The 13362-nt window shown below is 57.8% G+C and overlaps 1 protein-coding gene across 3 annotated transcripts in view; it reads left to right on the forward strand.

Moving 5' to 3' along the window:
• The first annotated feature begins 1263 nt into the window (after positions 1-1263).
• The window catches only part of MACROD1 (mono-ADP ribosylhydrolase 1), a 152405-nt gene continuing 140306 nt past the window's right edge, over positions 1264-13362 (forward strand). The window contains exons 1-3 of one of the 3 annotated variants that reach the window (XM_033415266.2): positions 1264-1887; positions 11962-12063; positions 12703-12819. In XM_033415266.2, the coding sequence (XP_033271157.1) occupies positions 1590-1887; positions 11962-12063; positions 12703-12819 (517 nt within the window). In that variant the 5' untranslated portion in view covers positions 1264-1589. The remainder of the gene's footprint in view (positions 1888-11961; positions 12064-12702; positions 12820-13362) is intronic. The other 2 variants (XM_033415264.2, XM_004264271.3) reach the window with 2 other exon arrangements.

Genomic DNA, 13362 nt, shown 5'->3' on the forward strand with positions numbered 1-13362 from the left:
GGCCATGTTGACCTTGGGCCAGTCCAGGCTTCTCATCTGTGCCCTAGGGCAGTGCTGCCTCACCAGGCTGTGGGGAGCACATAGTGAGTTAATGGAAGTAGAGCAAATGGGTGTAGAGGGCTTAGCTCAGCTCCAGCTGGTACCTAGTCCCCTGTGAATGGTTGCTGTCCTGGATGCAGTTGGCAAGGCCCTTCTTGCCCTGGTAAGTTATTGGAGAAGCGGCAAGTGGTGAGGTGACCTTAGGCTTGGGGGCCTGACTACTGCATCCTGAACTCATCTCACTGACCTTTTCGGGGAAAGGCGCAGGCCTCGTCGTTGGTGGTCCTGGAGTGTTGGGGGCCCTTGGCCCTTCCTTCCTGTCCCCTGGCTTCTGATCTACCCTCTCTGCCCACAGGTCTCCCACTGATCCTCTCTTGGGCACCACAGTGGCGCCAGCTGCATCCACAGGAGGGTTCTGTGATCCTCCTCACAGCCCTGTGAAGAGTTATCGCCACACTCAGCGCCAGAGAGGCCTGGAGCACAAGGCAGGTCTGCAACGGTCAGACCTGAGAGCTGTCTTCCTAATATACAGCTCAAGAAGCAAGGTACAAGGGGCCAGTGTACCCGAGTAAGAACGAGCAAAGCTGGTGCTAAAAACTTCTCTGGAACCCTGGCTTCTTGTCCCAGGTTAAAAAAATATCCACTATGGCGAGTTCCCTGGCCGTCCAGTGGTTAGGACTCTGCGCTTCACTACCGTGGGCCTGGGGTTCAATCCCTGGTCGGGGAACTAAGATCCCGCAAGCCACGGGAGGCGGCCAAAAACAAACAAACAAATATCCAGTATCATATTTATCAAATAATAAAATGGTATAGAAAGACATTAAAATTTTAAAAATCCATCCTTATAGTCCTTGTAAAAAATTAGGAAAAATATAAAGAAAAAAATCACCCCAATTCTTCCACCGAGAAGGCCACTTGGAACTCTAATTTTCTGCCTTCAAATTACACGATTTCCACCTTTGCCTCCCTAGCTGCTCTAGGTTCGGTTCCTGCCACCGCCGCCTAAAAAGCAGCAGCGCAGCGGCCTGGGGAAAGTCGCCCAACCGGACGTACCCGTTCGCGCCACTCATCACCTCCCCACCGCCGGCGGGGACGCGCGGCTCCCGGGGACTGGGGGCGGGGTGGGTCCCGGGTGACCCATAGGGAGCCGCGCTCGACTCAGTACGCCCGGCCAGAGGGGCGGAGGCGGGGCCGGGGGCGGGAGGCACCTCCCACCAGGAAGTTGGCGGCGGCCGAGCCAGCCCTAAGAGGAGGCGCACGGCGGCCGCGCGACCCTGCGAGAACTGGGCTCAGGCGCAGCGCGACTCCGCTGGCCGGGCGGGGCGCGCACGTGTGTATACGAGTGCGGGGGCCCGTCAGCGGCCCGGACTACAAGTTCCAGGGTGCCCAGCGGCGCGCCTGGGTTTTCTGGCCGCGCGGCCCCCTGGCTCCTGAGCAGGTCGCCGCGGGTTGGCACGCGTCACCTGGTTCCCGAGTAAATAAGGGAGAGACTCCCCGAGCACCGTAAATAGAGTCCAAGTGGGCGGGGAGCCGTCCCGCGCCGCCCGCTCATGTCTCTGCAGAGCCGAGTGTCCGGCCGCCTGGCACAGCTGCGCGCGGCGGGGCAGCTGCTCGGCGCCCGGCGCCCCTGGCCCGGCCCCTCGGCGGGTGCCACGCGGACCTGCAGCACTGCGTGCGGTCCCCCGGCGTCCCTGGGCGCGTACGACCCGCGCGCGCGGACCCCAGCGGGAGTTGGGGCTTGGGGGGCGGCGGCGGTGGGGCGGAGAGCCGGGGTGCGCACCTGGGCCCCCCTGGCCATGGCGGCGAAGGTGGACCTGAGCACCTCCACCGACTGGAAGGAGGCAAAATGTAAGTGTAAGCAGGAGGGGGGCGCGAGGGGCGAGGGCGGCCCTACGTGGGCCTTCTCCGGCTGGACAGCACCCCACCAGCAGCCTCGTCCACCCCAGAGAACTGGGGAAGTTAAGGTTCCATGTGCCCCGGTATGGACCCCCATTAACAGCCACGCCCCCCATGTGCCCAGCCCCATAAACTACTTCACCGCCCCGACCAGGTCCAGGTCCCCAGTGGGGGGCAGTGTGAGGAGGGTGGCCTCACGCCATTGAAATGTGTTGCTGGGCACCCCCAGGGAGCATCCAAGACCTAGTACCTTAATCTTGTGCACGAGGGAAGCTGAGGCCCAGTGCCAGAGCCAATAGGCCAGAGTCACTCGGAGTTCGCTTCAGGATCTGACATAGGCTCTGAACTCCCCAGCTTTTGCGTAGTGTGGTTTCTCAAGGGGTGGCATTTTAGGCAGAGTGGCAGGGAATGGGCTGAGGGGACAGCTCTGGGGCTGGCATCCCACCTGGTGGGATCAGATAGCCACAAGGAGTGGCCTCCCTGAGCAGGCCGGTTCCACCTCCCCCCACGCCTACCCGGGGGGCCTGCCTCTCTAGGCACGTGGTTTGGTGCCCTTTTGCCCTTAACGTTGGCCTCTGGACACTTGTGAGCACTCTCTGCCTTATTCCTGGGGGACACAGGACAGAGGAGCTGCGGGGCAGGGCAGGGATGGGGCGTTGTGCCTATGAGAACAGTGACCCCCCGCCGCCCCCCCCCCCCAATACCGAGGAATCGATCCATTTCCTCCCGCTCTGGGGCAGGGCATGAGTCCTGGTGGGCATGAATCCCAGGGCTGGACTCTGGGCCCGAATAGAGCAGGGAAGGCAGGCAACCTGACCTGCAGAGCCCCAAATAGCCCCGGCTGCCTGTCCAGCTGCCCCTGCCCTTCAGGGCCTGCTCCCTGGGCTCCTGTGACCATTCGGGCTGGATCCCCTTTCAAAAGAACAGGGGCAGCAGCTCATTGGCTGGGCCCTTGTGGTGAAGTGGGTTCAGCCAATGGGGTTGGGAAGGCAGGCCTAGGGCGGGCTGTGGTTGGGGGCAAGGGGAAGGCATCCTCTTGGGATTGGAGGTAGAGTTCAAGATGACTTACCACTGTCATGAATTGCATTGCCTTCACTGGGATCTTAAAGCACCAGCAGGAAGCACTTGACTTTGCTCCCGGAACACAAGGAGTGCTTGTCAGCCCTTCAGCCCTGGCCCCAGAACACCGTTCAGGGTGGGGAGTGGGGGCTGGCCCCCTGGTACGGGGACTGTCCCCGCAGGGAGCCCTGCTTTCCCTTCTCTGTCAGAGAACAGTAACCCAGGGTGGTGGAAAAGAGAGCTGGGGAGGCCAGGGCGCCAGGCACCTGTTCCTGGATCCGCCACTTTTTCTAGGACCCAGCTCTCCGCCCCTCCCATTCCTGGGTGCCACTGAAAACTTCCAGACCTCATGAAGCTGATGGGTCAGGGATTCCCAGGCTGCTCTCTGCTAGGAGCTGGGATTTCCATTCATTCAGTCCATGTTTATCGAGTGCCTTCTATGTAGCCAGCACTGTTGTGCTGGGGAGACAGGCAAGGACCCTGGCCTCACGGAGCTTAGGGGGAAGAAACGGTAGAGGATGTGATCAAGGCAATGAGACAATGCCAGGTAGAGGTCAGTGCTGCAAAGAAGCCGTGGCAGATGGGGCCGCGTGAGTGCCAGTGTCCAGTCAGGGGGCAGTGTGAGGAGGGTGGGCTTGCCCCAGGAACCCCAGCAGTAGGTGTGAAGCCGCCCGCCCCCCAGCAGCCGTTAGGTGGCAGTTTGTGGGGGTGAGACACACGGAGGTCTCTCTGTGTCTTAGTTACCTATTGCTGCATAATAACAGGTTACCCAGACACTTGGGGGCTTAAAACAGCAAACATTTATATTATCTCACAGTCTCTGAGGCTCAGGAAGCTGGGAGTAGCTTAGCTGGGTGGTCAGGCTCAGGGTTTCTCAGGAGGTTGGCAGGGACTTGGTTAGGGGTGGAGTGAGCCCTTCCCAGATGGCTCACTCCTGTGAAATGGCTGTTGCCCAAATGCCTCATCTGGCCCACATTCAAGGGGAGGGAAATTAGTTTCCACCTTTGGGAGGGAAGAGGATCAAAGAATTTGGGGCATATTTTTAAAACCGCCACACTGAGGGACTGCCTCAACTGGATTCTGCCTCTGATTGGGGTCCAAGCTTTGATCCTTTATTTATTTGGCCACGCTGCTCAGCTTGCAGGATCTCAGTTCCCCGACCAGGGATTGAACACGGGCCCCCAGCAGTGAAAGCGCCGAATCCTAACCACTGGACGGCCAGGGAATTCCTACAATCAGTGTTCATTTACCTAAGTATACTGCTGTGTAACCACTACTTTGATCAATAGGTAGAACACTGCCATCGCCCCACAAGGTTCCTTTGAGCCCCTTTCCAATCAGTACCCCTTACTGCTAATCATTTTTCTATCTGTTCATTTTGTTTCTTCTTGAACTTCATATCACCAGAGGCATATACTGTGTCCGGTTCTTTTTACTAATATCTGTGTGACTCGTCCACATTATTGGGTGTACCGACAGTTGGCTCTTTTTTATTGCTGTGTAATGTTCCATGGTGTGGATGTACTGCAGTTTGCGCACGCAGTCTCCTGTTGATGGGCACTTGGTCTCCAGTTTGGGACTGTTGGGAATAAAGCTGTTGTGAATATCCTTGTACATGTCTTTGATGGACATGTGCTCATCTTTCTGTTGGGGGTATACTTACACAGGCCTCTAAATGCTTGTCTATGCCTGAGATGATCCTCTCTCAAAGACTGGCACATAGTAACCAAACTCACAAGAGACTGATGTATAGTTCAGAGGGTTGAGGTGCAGTTCACGCTGAGGAAATGTAATAGCTGTGGGTCTGGAAACTCATGTGCACATGGGCAGGGCCTCCTCTCCCTGTGGAAAAGCCATGTGGAAGCCAATTCACAGTCTTAAGTTTGCTCAGGAGCAGGTGTTCTCAACTAGGGAGCTGGTTGAATGATTTTGGAAGCTGATCCCACTGCCCTGGGCAGGCTGGGCAAGCTTTCCTGCCAGGGGTGCGCCTACCCACTGAGGATGCCCTTCCCCGGGCGGTTGCTCAGTGTTCCAGTACAAATGCAGTGCTGAGTGCCTGCTCTGGGCCCCAGGTGCAGATGCCTCAGTCCATGGCCCAGCGAGTCCTCTGGACAGATAGTCAAATTCTGCCTGGGTTCTGCACATTCCTTTTTCCTGGGTTCAAGCTGACTGCCCACTTCTGTGGACCTGTTCTTTCTGTGGACCTATTCTTTCTCTAGGTAGGTAAATACCATCAGGCTGATCTTCCTGGCTAGGAGACATTCAGTCTTTTTGAGAGACCTCTGCAGTATTTGATTTCACTGGCCAGGGGTTAATTTCTATAATTTAATTCCCTCAGTTCTGGAGTGTCTCATTACCACCCGCCCCCGCCAGGTTGTGCCTTTTCATCAGAAGATTGTGGAAACAGTCCTACTGTAAGGCAGTTGGGTACGAGGGGACTTAAGTTCAGGCACTGGGGTGTTTGGGGGCTTTGCCTCCACAGGAGGGGCCTGGCCTCCAGGAGAAGGGCACAGATCCTCCTTCTGACCTGTGGTAGGGGCAGAGCTGTGTGCTAAAAAAGAGAACGGGTATTGGTGTCATCAGACATGGCAAGCCCTGGCACCACTGCTTCCATGCTCCCTGAGCCTCAGTTTCCTCATCTGTAAGATGGGACCAACAGCACCCGATTTGTAGGTTGTGCTGGGATCACATCAGAAACCATTTTGTACACAGCGGCCAAAGGGTCCCCAGTGCCCCCCTCCCTTGACACCCCCCAATGCCCCCCGTCCCTTGTCACCCCTCGGGTCTATCTCCTCTCTCTGCCCTGTTCTGGCCATGGGGACACTGAGCTTATATAAACTTGTCTCCCCTGTGGTCTCAAATGCTAGAACTCTGACCCTCAGTTCCTGAGCCCTGTTTCCTCTCCCAGGTGGCTCAGGATAGGGTCATGTGTTCCAGCCTGTTTGCATGGGGCAAGGCAAAGACTGATTTCAACCCCTGTGGGATTTCACGCAGAGCAGATGATTTATCTGATTCGACTGCTGAACCAGAAAATTTCCCAGGCACACCTGGGAATTGGGTGGGCTTCTCCCACCTGTCTTCTGGGAAGCAGCCTTGGCACGTCCCGGTGCGGGCAGAGGCGAGGGGGTCTGGGAGAGCAGAAAAGCTCCAACGTGCCTCCTGCCATCTCCCCTTTGCTCGTGCCATAGGCTTTGATGAGCCCCTGCTCTTGGGGGACGGTGAGAGGTGATTAATGCCCCCACCGCCGTGTTCCCAGAGCCCAGCTGTTATCAGCCCTGCCCACCCGCCCTTCTTCAGAAGAGGGGCCTCCCTCCGCGCCAGCCTGCCCTCAGCTTTCCGAGCACCGTCTCGTGAAGTGCTATAAAGACACTTCTTTAAACACATCACTGAAGTCCTGTTCGCCCGGTGCCCTTTACGGTTCTGACGCAGCCTGCTTCCTCCAGCTCGGCTTTCGTGCCCGGGAGCCGCTGAAAGCTTATCTGGGGTCAGACCTCCCCATCAAAATTTACTGCAAACATCCTTTTACAGCACCTGTCTCACTGAGCTGTGAAATACTCTCGCCTCTCCAAAAAGGAAAGAAAATTAAAACGTATGTTGTACATCTTTATCTTTATAAGAAAAATAAATCTCACTTGTGCTTTAAGTCGGCACCCGTCCTTCTGGCAGAGGGAGGTGGCGCGTGTTATAAATGTGTGGGGCATATGCCCACCGTAAGGGTCCTGCTTCTCCTCCTCCTGGAGCGAGTGAGGAAGGCCTGGGGGCGGCCCCACTGATGATGAAGCTGAGGCTGTGAAGACAGCGCTCCGGTCCTCAACTGGCTTCTCCTTCCCATAAAGCAGAGAGCAGTGCAGCCGGTAGCTCCTCGGGGTCAGGCTGCAACCTTGTTGAGTGAGAACATGGCTCCCCGCACACTGGCCTCGCGAGGTGTGCGCCTGGGGACCACAGGCCGGAAGGGCAGGCTGGCAGGTGTCCCCAAGGTTGGCGCCTCGTCAGCCGGTAGCTGAGCTGGAAGCTCTGACGGTCTTCCTTTGCCGTCTCCGGGAAGCAGAGTCGTGTTTTGGTCTTTGCTGGAGAGAGAGGACTGCGTGGGCTGTGGGTCACTCAGAGCAGACCTCGGGTACTGGGGAGGACAGTGCAGGACAGAGCCCTGGGCTGGGTCCCGCCCTGGCTTCCTTTTGCTTGCCTGTGGCCAGGGCGATTGCTCTGCTGATTTTGTAAAGCAGGGTGGTGGCATCTGCCAGATGGTGTCTGCTCGGGGACCTGAGCCATCTCTGGGCATCCCAGACTAGTGCCGTGGGGTGCCTGGGGCCTGCCCCAGCCAGAGGGACTCCGGTCTTGGGAGTCCTATGGGGTTGGTCTGCGGTCTGGATGACCAACCCCTCCAGTGTCCCAGTACGGGCCTGCACTCCGGCCACAGGTCCAGCCAGCTCTGAGTACTGGCACTTGGGCATGCCAAGGCCTCGGAGGGGGCCTTTGGTCACAGTTGTGCAAGACGATAAATATGGGGACCCAAATAACTTAAACAGCTGCTGCACCTGCTTTGCCCCAAGTTGGAAAAATAATGTTTCCCCTCCCAAATTTTGTCTTGTTTTCGTTTGCTCTCTTTGGGCCTTCTTATTTCACACACAGGAAAGACTGAGTATATCTGATGTGTATATCACACTCGACAGCTTCCTCTGTGTTTTCGCAGCCAATCTTCTTGTTCACAGCAAGCTTGGGTGCCGAGGAAGGCTGGCCTTGTCCCTATTCTAGAGACGAGAAAACTGAGGCTGAGAGGGTGAGCACCTTGCCCAGGAACATGATGGTGGGAGGTCATGAGCCCAAACCTGGGGGGACCGAGGAGCAAGAGTGGAATCAAACCCCAGCAGCGGCCAGGCCACGGGCCGGCAAACGCCCCAGACGGGCCGGGGGAGGCTGCCAGAGCCTTGCTTTTGCTCTCCCGTCCAGCTGTTCTAGATTTCTCTCCATTTCCCCACCCGTACGCTCTCTCCGACCTCAGGGCTTTTGCACGCGTTGTTCCCTCCTCCCGGAAGACCCTGTTCTGTTAGCAAACTTGCCCGCAACCTTCAGGTCTCAGCTCCTTGGTTCATTGATTCATCCCACAGATGCCCAGGGACACTCACACACGCTTTATGCTGTGCCAGGTGCTAGGAATCCAACATACACATGACATATCCCCATATGGCCAAGGTCAAGCAAAGCACAGATGGTAGGGGAGGCAGCTGCTCTGGGAGGGGGAGGGCAGTGAGGAGGGAACTGTAAAGGAAGACCAGGCAGGAGGCACAGCAGGTACAAGGGCCCTGAGGCGGGAAACAGCTTGGCTGTTGGGGGAACTGAAAGGCTGAGGGGCTGTGGGCAGGGTGAAGTGCAGTGGGGAGGGTAGCACGGGAGGAGGTTGGGAAAGAGGCAGGCTCTCCAAGCCCTGGCAAGGACTTGGGGTTTGAACTGAGCTTCACACAGAGAGACAGCTTCTATCTGACTTCTGTCCCTAATATCTCTGGGCTGCTGTGTTAGGAGCAGACCATAGGGTGGACACAGGGAGTCAGCTGGCCGGGCGGGGCGGGGGGGAGGCGCTTCCAGAGGGGTCTAGGGAGCAATCAATGACGGAGGCTTAGCCCTGGTGGGAGTAGCAGAAGGCACGGTGTCTGTGGTGTTGGGGGGATAAATCTAACAGCCTGCAGATGGATGGAAGAGGGAAGAAGAGAAAGGAAAGGCCCTTGGTTTGGGGCCCCAGCAAAGTCTGGGGCCGTTCACTGAGAAGGAGGAAGGATAGAAAGGCCAGAAGCTCAGTTCTGCACACACAGAATTTGGGGATGAGAGCAGGCTGTGGGCCTGGGGGAGCAGATGCGCAGAAGAGGCGAGGGGCTGGAGGTGCAGCCTTGGGACCATGAGCGTTTTCGAAGGCGTGGAACTGATGTGAAAACCCAGGGAGAGGGTGTAGATTAAGGAAGAGGGGAGGCAGCAAGGAGGCTGAGAAGGGGGGCCAGCGAGCAGCCTGGGATCGGAAGTTGGGGGTCCTGAGAAGAAAGAAGGGGTTGGGGGTGCTGAGCGTACAGGGGAGGCCAGGAAGGGCCACTGAATAAGGACAAGTGGCCAGTGTGGTGCCTCTGACCTTGGCCTTGATGGAGAGGTGGGGTCGGGGGGAGGAGGAAGTGGAGACAGCGAGTGGAGACAGTGGAGTGAGGCAGAGAAACGAGGCCACAGCTACAGCGTGTGGAATGTGTGGTTGAGGGAGGGTTTTGTTTTAAAAGCCGGGGTACACCAGAAGGTGTTTGAGGGCAGGCAGGACAGTCCAGTGGAGGGGGAGCCGCAGGAGTGAGTCCTCGGGGAGGTGAGCTGGGCGGCCCCGGCTGGGAGGAAGGGCCTTCGTGCCCAGTGACCTGAGGGAGGGAGGACGAGATATGGGCAGGTGTGTGTGGGGGGGTGTTCTGCCTTGGTGGGAGGGGGAGGCAGCATCCACTGGATGGACGCCGGGAGGACGAGCGGAGGAGCTTGGGAGAGGGAGAAGGGGGAGGGGGCACCCACTTCCGAAGGAGCGGCTGGAGTGGCCTCCTAGGGAAGATGAAGAACTTAGCGGGAGCCTCTGCTTGGTTGGTGGGAGTTCCTCGAGCGATTTGCAGCTCCTGGGGCAGACCGGAGAAACTGGGGGTACCTCTTCCAGGAAGCTGTCCCAGCCGCCCCTCTGTTTGGTCAGGCCCCAGACCTCGCCTCGCCTCCCAGGTTTGGTGCATGGTGGGTGCTCAGTAAATATGTTAACTGACTGATCTGTATTCAGACTGCCAGGGAGAGGCAGAGCCTGGATGGAGTCGAGCCTGTTTTTTGCTTGGTGGTACCGTCTGCCGGCAGCTGAGTGCTTTGTTTTGTGCCCAGCTAAGCCTGTTCTGCTTCTCATTTAACGCGAGGGAGCTTTCTGTGCCCCCATTTTACAGAAGAAGACAAGCAAGGCTTGGAGAAGCACTTCAGTTCCTTCAAATACCAGCACCATCCCCCCACCGCCACCCCCCCCCCAACACGCAAAGAAAGGAGCGTTTAAAGTAGGAGCTCTTGGCCTGTTTCTCAGATCATGGGGAGGGCAGACCCTTGAGAAGGAGGCTGGGAAATGGGCTGTGAGCATCCAGGGACTCTAGTGACAGAGGGGACTGTCCACGCTGGGTACCACCCACGCTGGATACCCTTGCCTCTTAGAAAGAATGAGAATGGCACTGCTGTGGGGGGATTCTTAATCTCTACCTGGTGGAAGCATTTTTAATCTGATTTGGGTGCCCCTGGGATGAGGTGCCCCTGTCTCCCCTCAGCATCATTCTCCCCCTGTGCTTGCCTCCTGCCCCACACCCTGGATTGCACGCACCCAGAACCTCGAACATGCTGTTCCAGATGGTGGAACACCCTTCCCTACCCTGGCTACCTCTCAGTCCTCTTCCCAGTCTCCGCTAAGCCCCCCTGGACTGGGGTTCCGGCTACCTCCTCTCCCAGTCCCCGAGTGTCCCTTCCGTAGCACTTCTTGGAATTTGGGTTGCTCGCTTGATCGGGTAAAGCCTGGTCAGCCTCTGTCTCCCCTGCTGCATTATAAATTCACGAGGGCCAGGACCACGTCTGCATTGCTGGGGGTTGGATCTCCAGCACCATGTGTAGGACCTGCGTGTGATGGGTGATTAAGGAAGGGGGTGGGAAGTGGCTACCGGAGAGTGTGGTTCTATCTTGAGCTGGAGTTGGTGTAAGCAAATTCAAGGTGTAACGAGCTTTTGGTAATAATTCCCTACAGTGTTGAGCTGGACTGTGAACGGGGCCCTTTCCAGGCTCCTCGGGCATCTTGAGGAGCAGAGGCTTGGATGGACTGACTTTGGCAGGGCAAAGGCACATATGGGGGACCCACCTGTCTCTTGAATATCTGTCTGTCTCTGCCTTTCCACAGAAGGCTCCAGCAGGCAGACCCTACCTCTCCCCCTACCCCCTCTAATTGCCCTCCTACCTCTGCACATTTTCTGATGCTTTTTGGGTTTCTTGACTGTGGTCTTTCCTCTTTGTTGTCTCCCCCTCCCCTGGTGGTCACTGGGGGCTGCTCCACCTGGGGAGGGTGTGGTGGAGGACAAGGCTGGGCTGAGAGCCAGGCTGCCCTGGTGGTCTCAGGCCGGCAGGGGGAGCCCACGAGCCGCGAGCCTGGACTGCTCTGGAGAGAGGCTTCCCTGCCTGGGGCCACCCAAAGGGAAGACCAGGCCCAGCAGGGGAACCAGCCTGGGTGGACCCAGAATCTGTGAGTGGATGGGGGGCCTGGCTTCCCACTCACTAGCTGTATGACCACGGGTGGCTTCCTGACCTTCCTGAGCCTGTTTCTTGATCTGTAAAATGGGGACAATTCCAGCCACTCCCTTGATTCATGACTCACCCCAGTGGGCATCTCTCCGCGGGGAGCCCTCTGCCAACGCAGGGGGTTTGTCACAAACGGGCATCAGACCCACTTGGTTCTGTGGCTCTTTGAGGAGCACGGGTGTCCTGGTTCCCTGTGTCCTGCTGTCTACAAATAACGACAATGATGACGTAACTGATTGATGATGTAACTGATTCAGTGCCGCCGACCTACCTGGCCTTAGCATGTATGAGTAAGCTTGAAATTAGTCTGCAAGGGCTGTCTTGAAGATATTAGGGACCCAGAGGTGTGGATGCAACTGGAAAGTGGCAGAGTTGAATTCTGCACTCAGGTCTGTGGTGCCTGAGAGACACCCTCCACCTCCATGGGCCTCAATTTCCCCTCCTAACAAAGAGGGCACAGCAAGATCTTCTAGGGGACCGTCCTTCTGCGCCCTTCCCCGTGTGCTTGCGGGAAGGATGGGTGTGCAGGGCTGCTTTGCATCCTTGGACGAGGCGAGCATCCCCGTGAGGATAGGAGACCTGTGGGTGGTGGGGAGGCCCCCTGGACTGCTCCTCTCCCTGCCCGCCTGACTCTCCTGCCCACCCCACTCGCCCCTGCAGCGTTTCTGAAGGGCCTGAGTGACAAGCAGCGGGAGGAACATTACTTCTGCCGGGACTTCGTCAGGCTGAAGAAGATCCCGACGTGGAAGGAGGCGGCGAAAGGTAGGCCCTGCGCTGGGCAGCCCAGCTGTCCGGGTGGTGTGTGGCCCTTTCAGGCCCATACCTTGGGAGAATCATAAAGACAAGGCCAAGAAGGAGAATGACGGCAGCATTTATGAGTGCTTGCTGTGTGCGGGCCCTTTGCAGTGTCACCTCATTTAATTATCAACACAGCCTGAGGCAGGTTCGGTTTTTATCCCCATTATACCGTTGGGAAACTGAGCCTTAGACCTGCAATCCCATGGCCGCTGGAGCTGGGATTTGCTGCTTGGTGTAGCGGCCAGCAGTGCAGCGTCCTGGTGAGCACGTAGGCCCTGCGAATTTCAGGCCTGGTAACCGGGAACCCAGGCCAAGTTACTTAACCCTCCTAGGCCTCAGTTACCTAGTGTGTAAAACGGGGATGGATGGCATTGCTACTCTACCTGTGTGCAACGTTGTGAAGATTCAAGGAGATGAGTGTGTGCTGCACACAGTGGGTGCTTAGCGTGGGCTGTCATTACCGTGTCGTCGGTCCTCGCGCGGCACGTTGCCTCTGGAGGTGGAGGGCAGTTGATGGTAGCTTGCCTGACTGGTGGCCACTGGTGGGTCACTCTGCAGTGGGCACCTCTCTATGACCCCACCCTCGGCCTCTGCTTGTTCCAGGGGTGACCGTGAAGGTGGAGGAGCCCAAGTACAAGAAGGACAAGCAGCTCAACGAGAAGATCTCCCTGTTCCGAGGTGATATCACCAAGCTGGAGGTGGACGCCATCGTCAACGCCGGTGAGTGAGGGCTTCTGGCCAGCCTGAGCCAGAGACCTGGGTGGCCACCTCGTCACTGTACCAGGCACGCATGGATGCCACCTGGCTCCAGTGAGGCTCGGGTGGCTGGGTGAGAATGGCCTGCTGGCGCCACGGGAGCCCAGCGTGTCGGCAGCGTGGACTCCTCTCCCCTTGAAACCCTGACCTGCTGTGTCAGGGGCGCCTTGGCTGAGCTGCCTCGAAGCTCTGAGACCCGTTAGTGGCGGGTAAGGGAGAGAGCTCCGCTGGAATTGCGCCGGACTGCCCTGCCAGGAAGGCGGTGGCCAGATGGGGTGGTCCGACCGTGGGGGCTGCAGATGCCCCTGACCACTGCTTTCCTTCCTCCGCCTCCTGCCCTCCCGGCCCCCCTTCTAATTGGGGTGGGCGAGGAAACATGTTGGGGAGCATGTCAGAAGAAGGGTGGGGGCAGAGGCCCCTGCACCCCTGTCAGGTTCCTGCGATGGCTCTTGCTGGCTGGGCAGTTTATTGTGATGAGCTGAGGAGTCTTTTGTGTCTCTCCCCTCT

The sequence above is a fragment of the Orcinus orca genome, chromosome 8, assembly GCF_937001465.1.
Source record: "Orcinus orca chromosome 8, mOrcOrc1.1, whole genome shotgun sequence".
Classification (NCBI taxonomy): Eukaryota; Metazoa; Chordata; class Mammalia; order Artiodactyla; family Delphinidae; genus Orcinus; species Orcinus orca.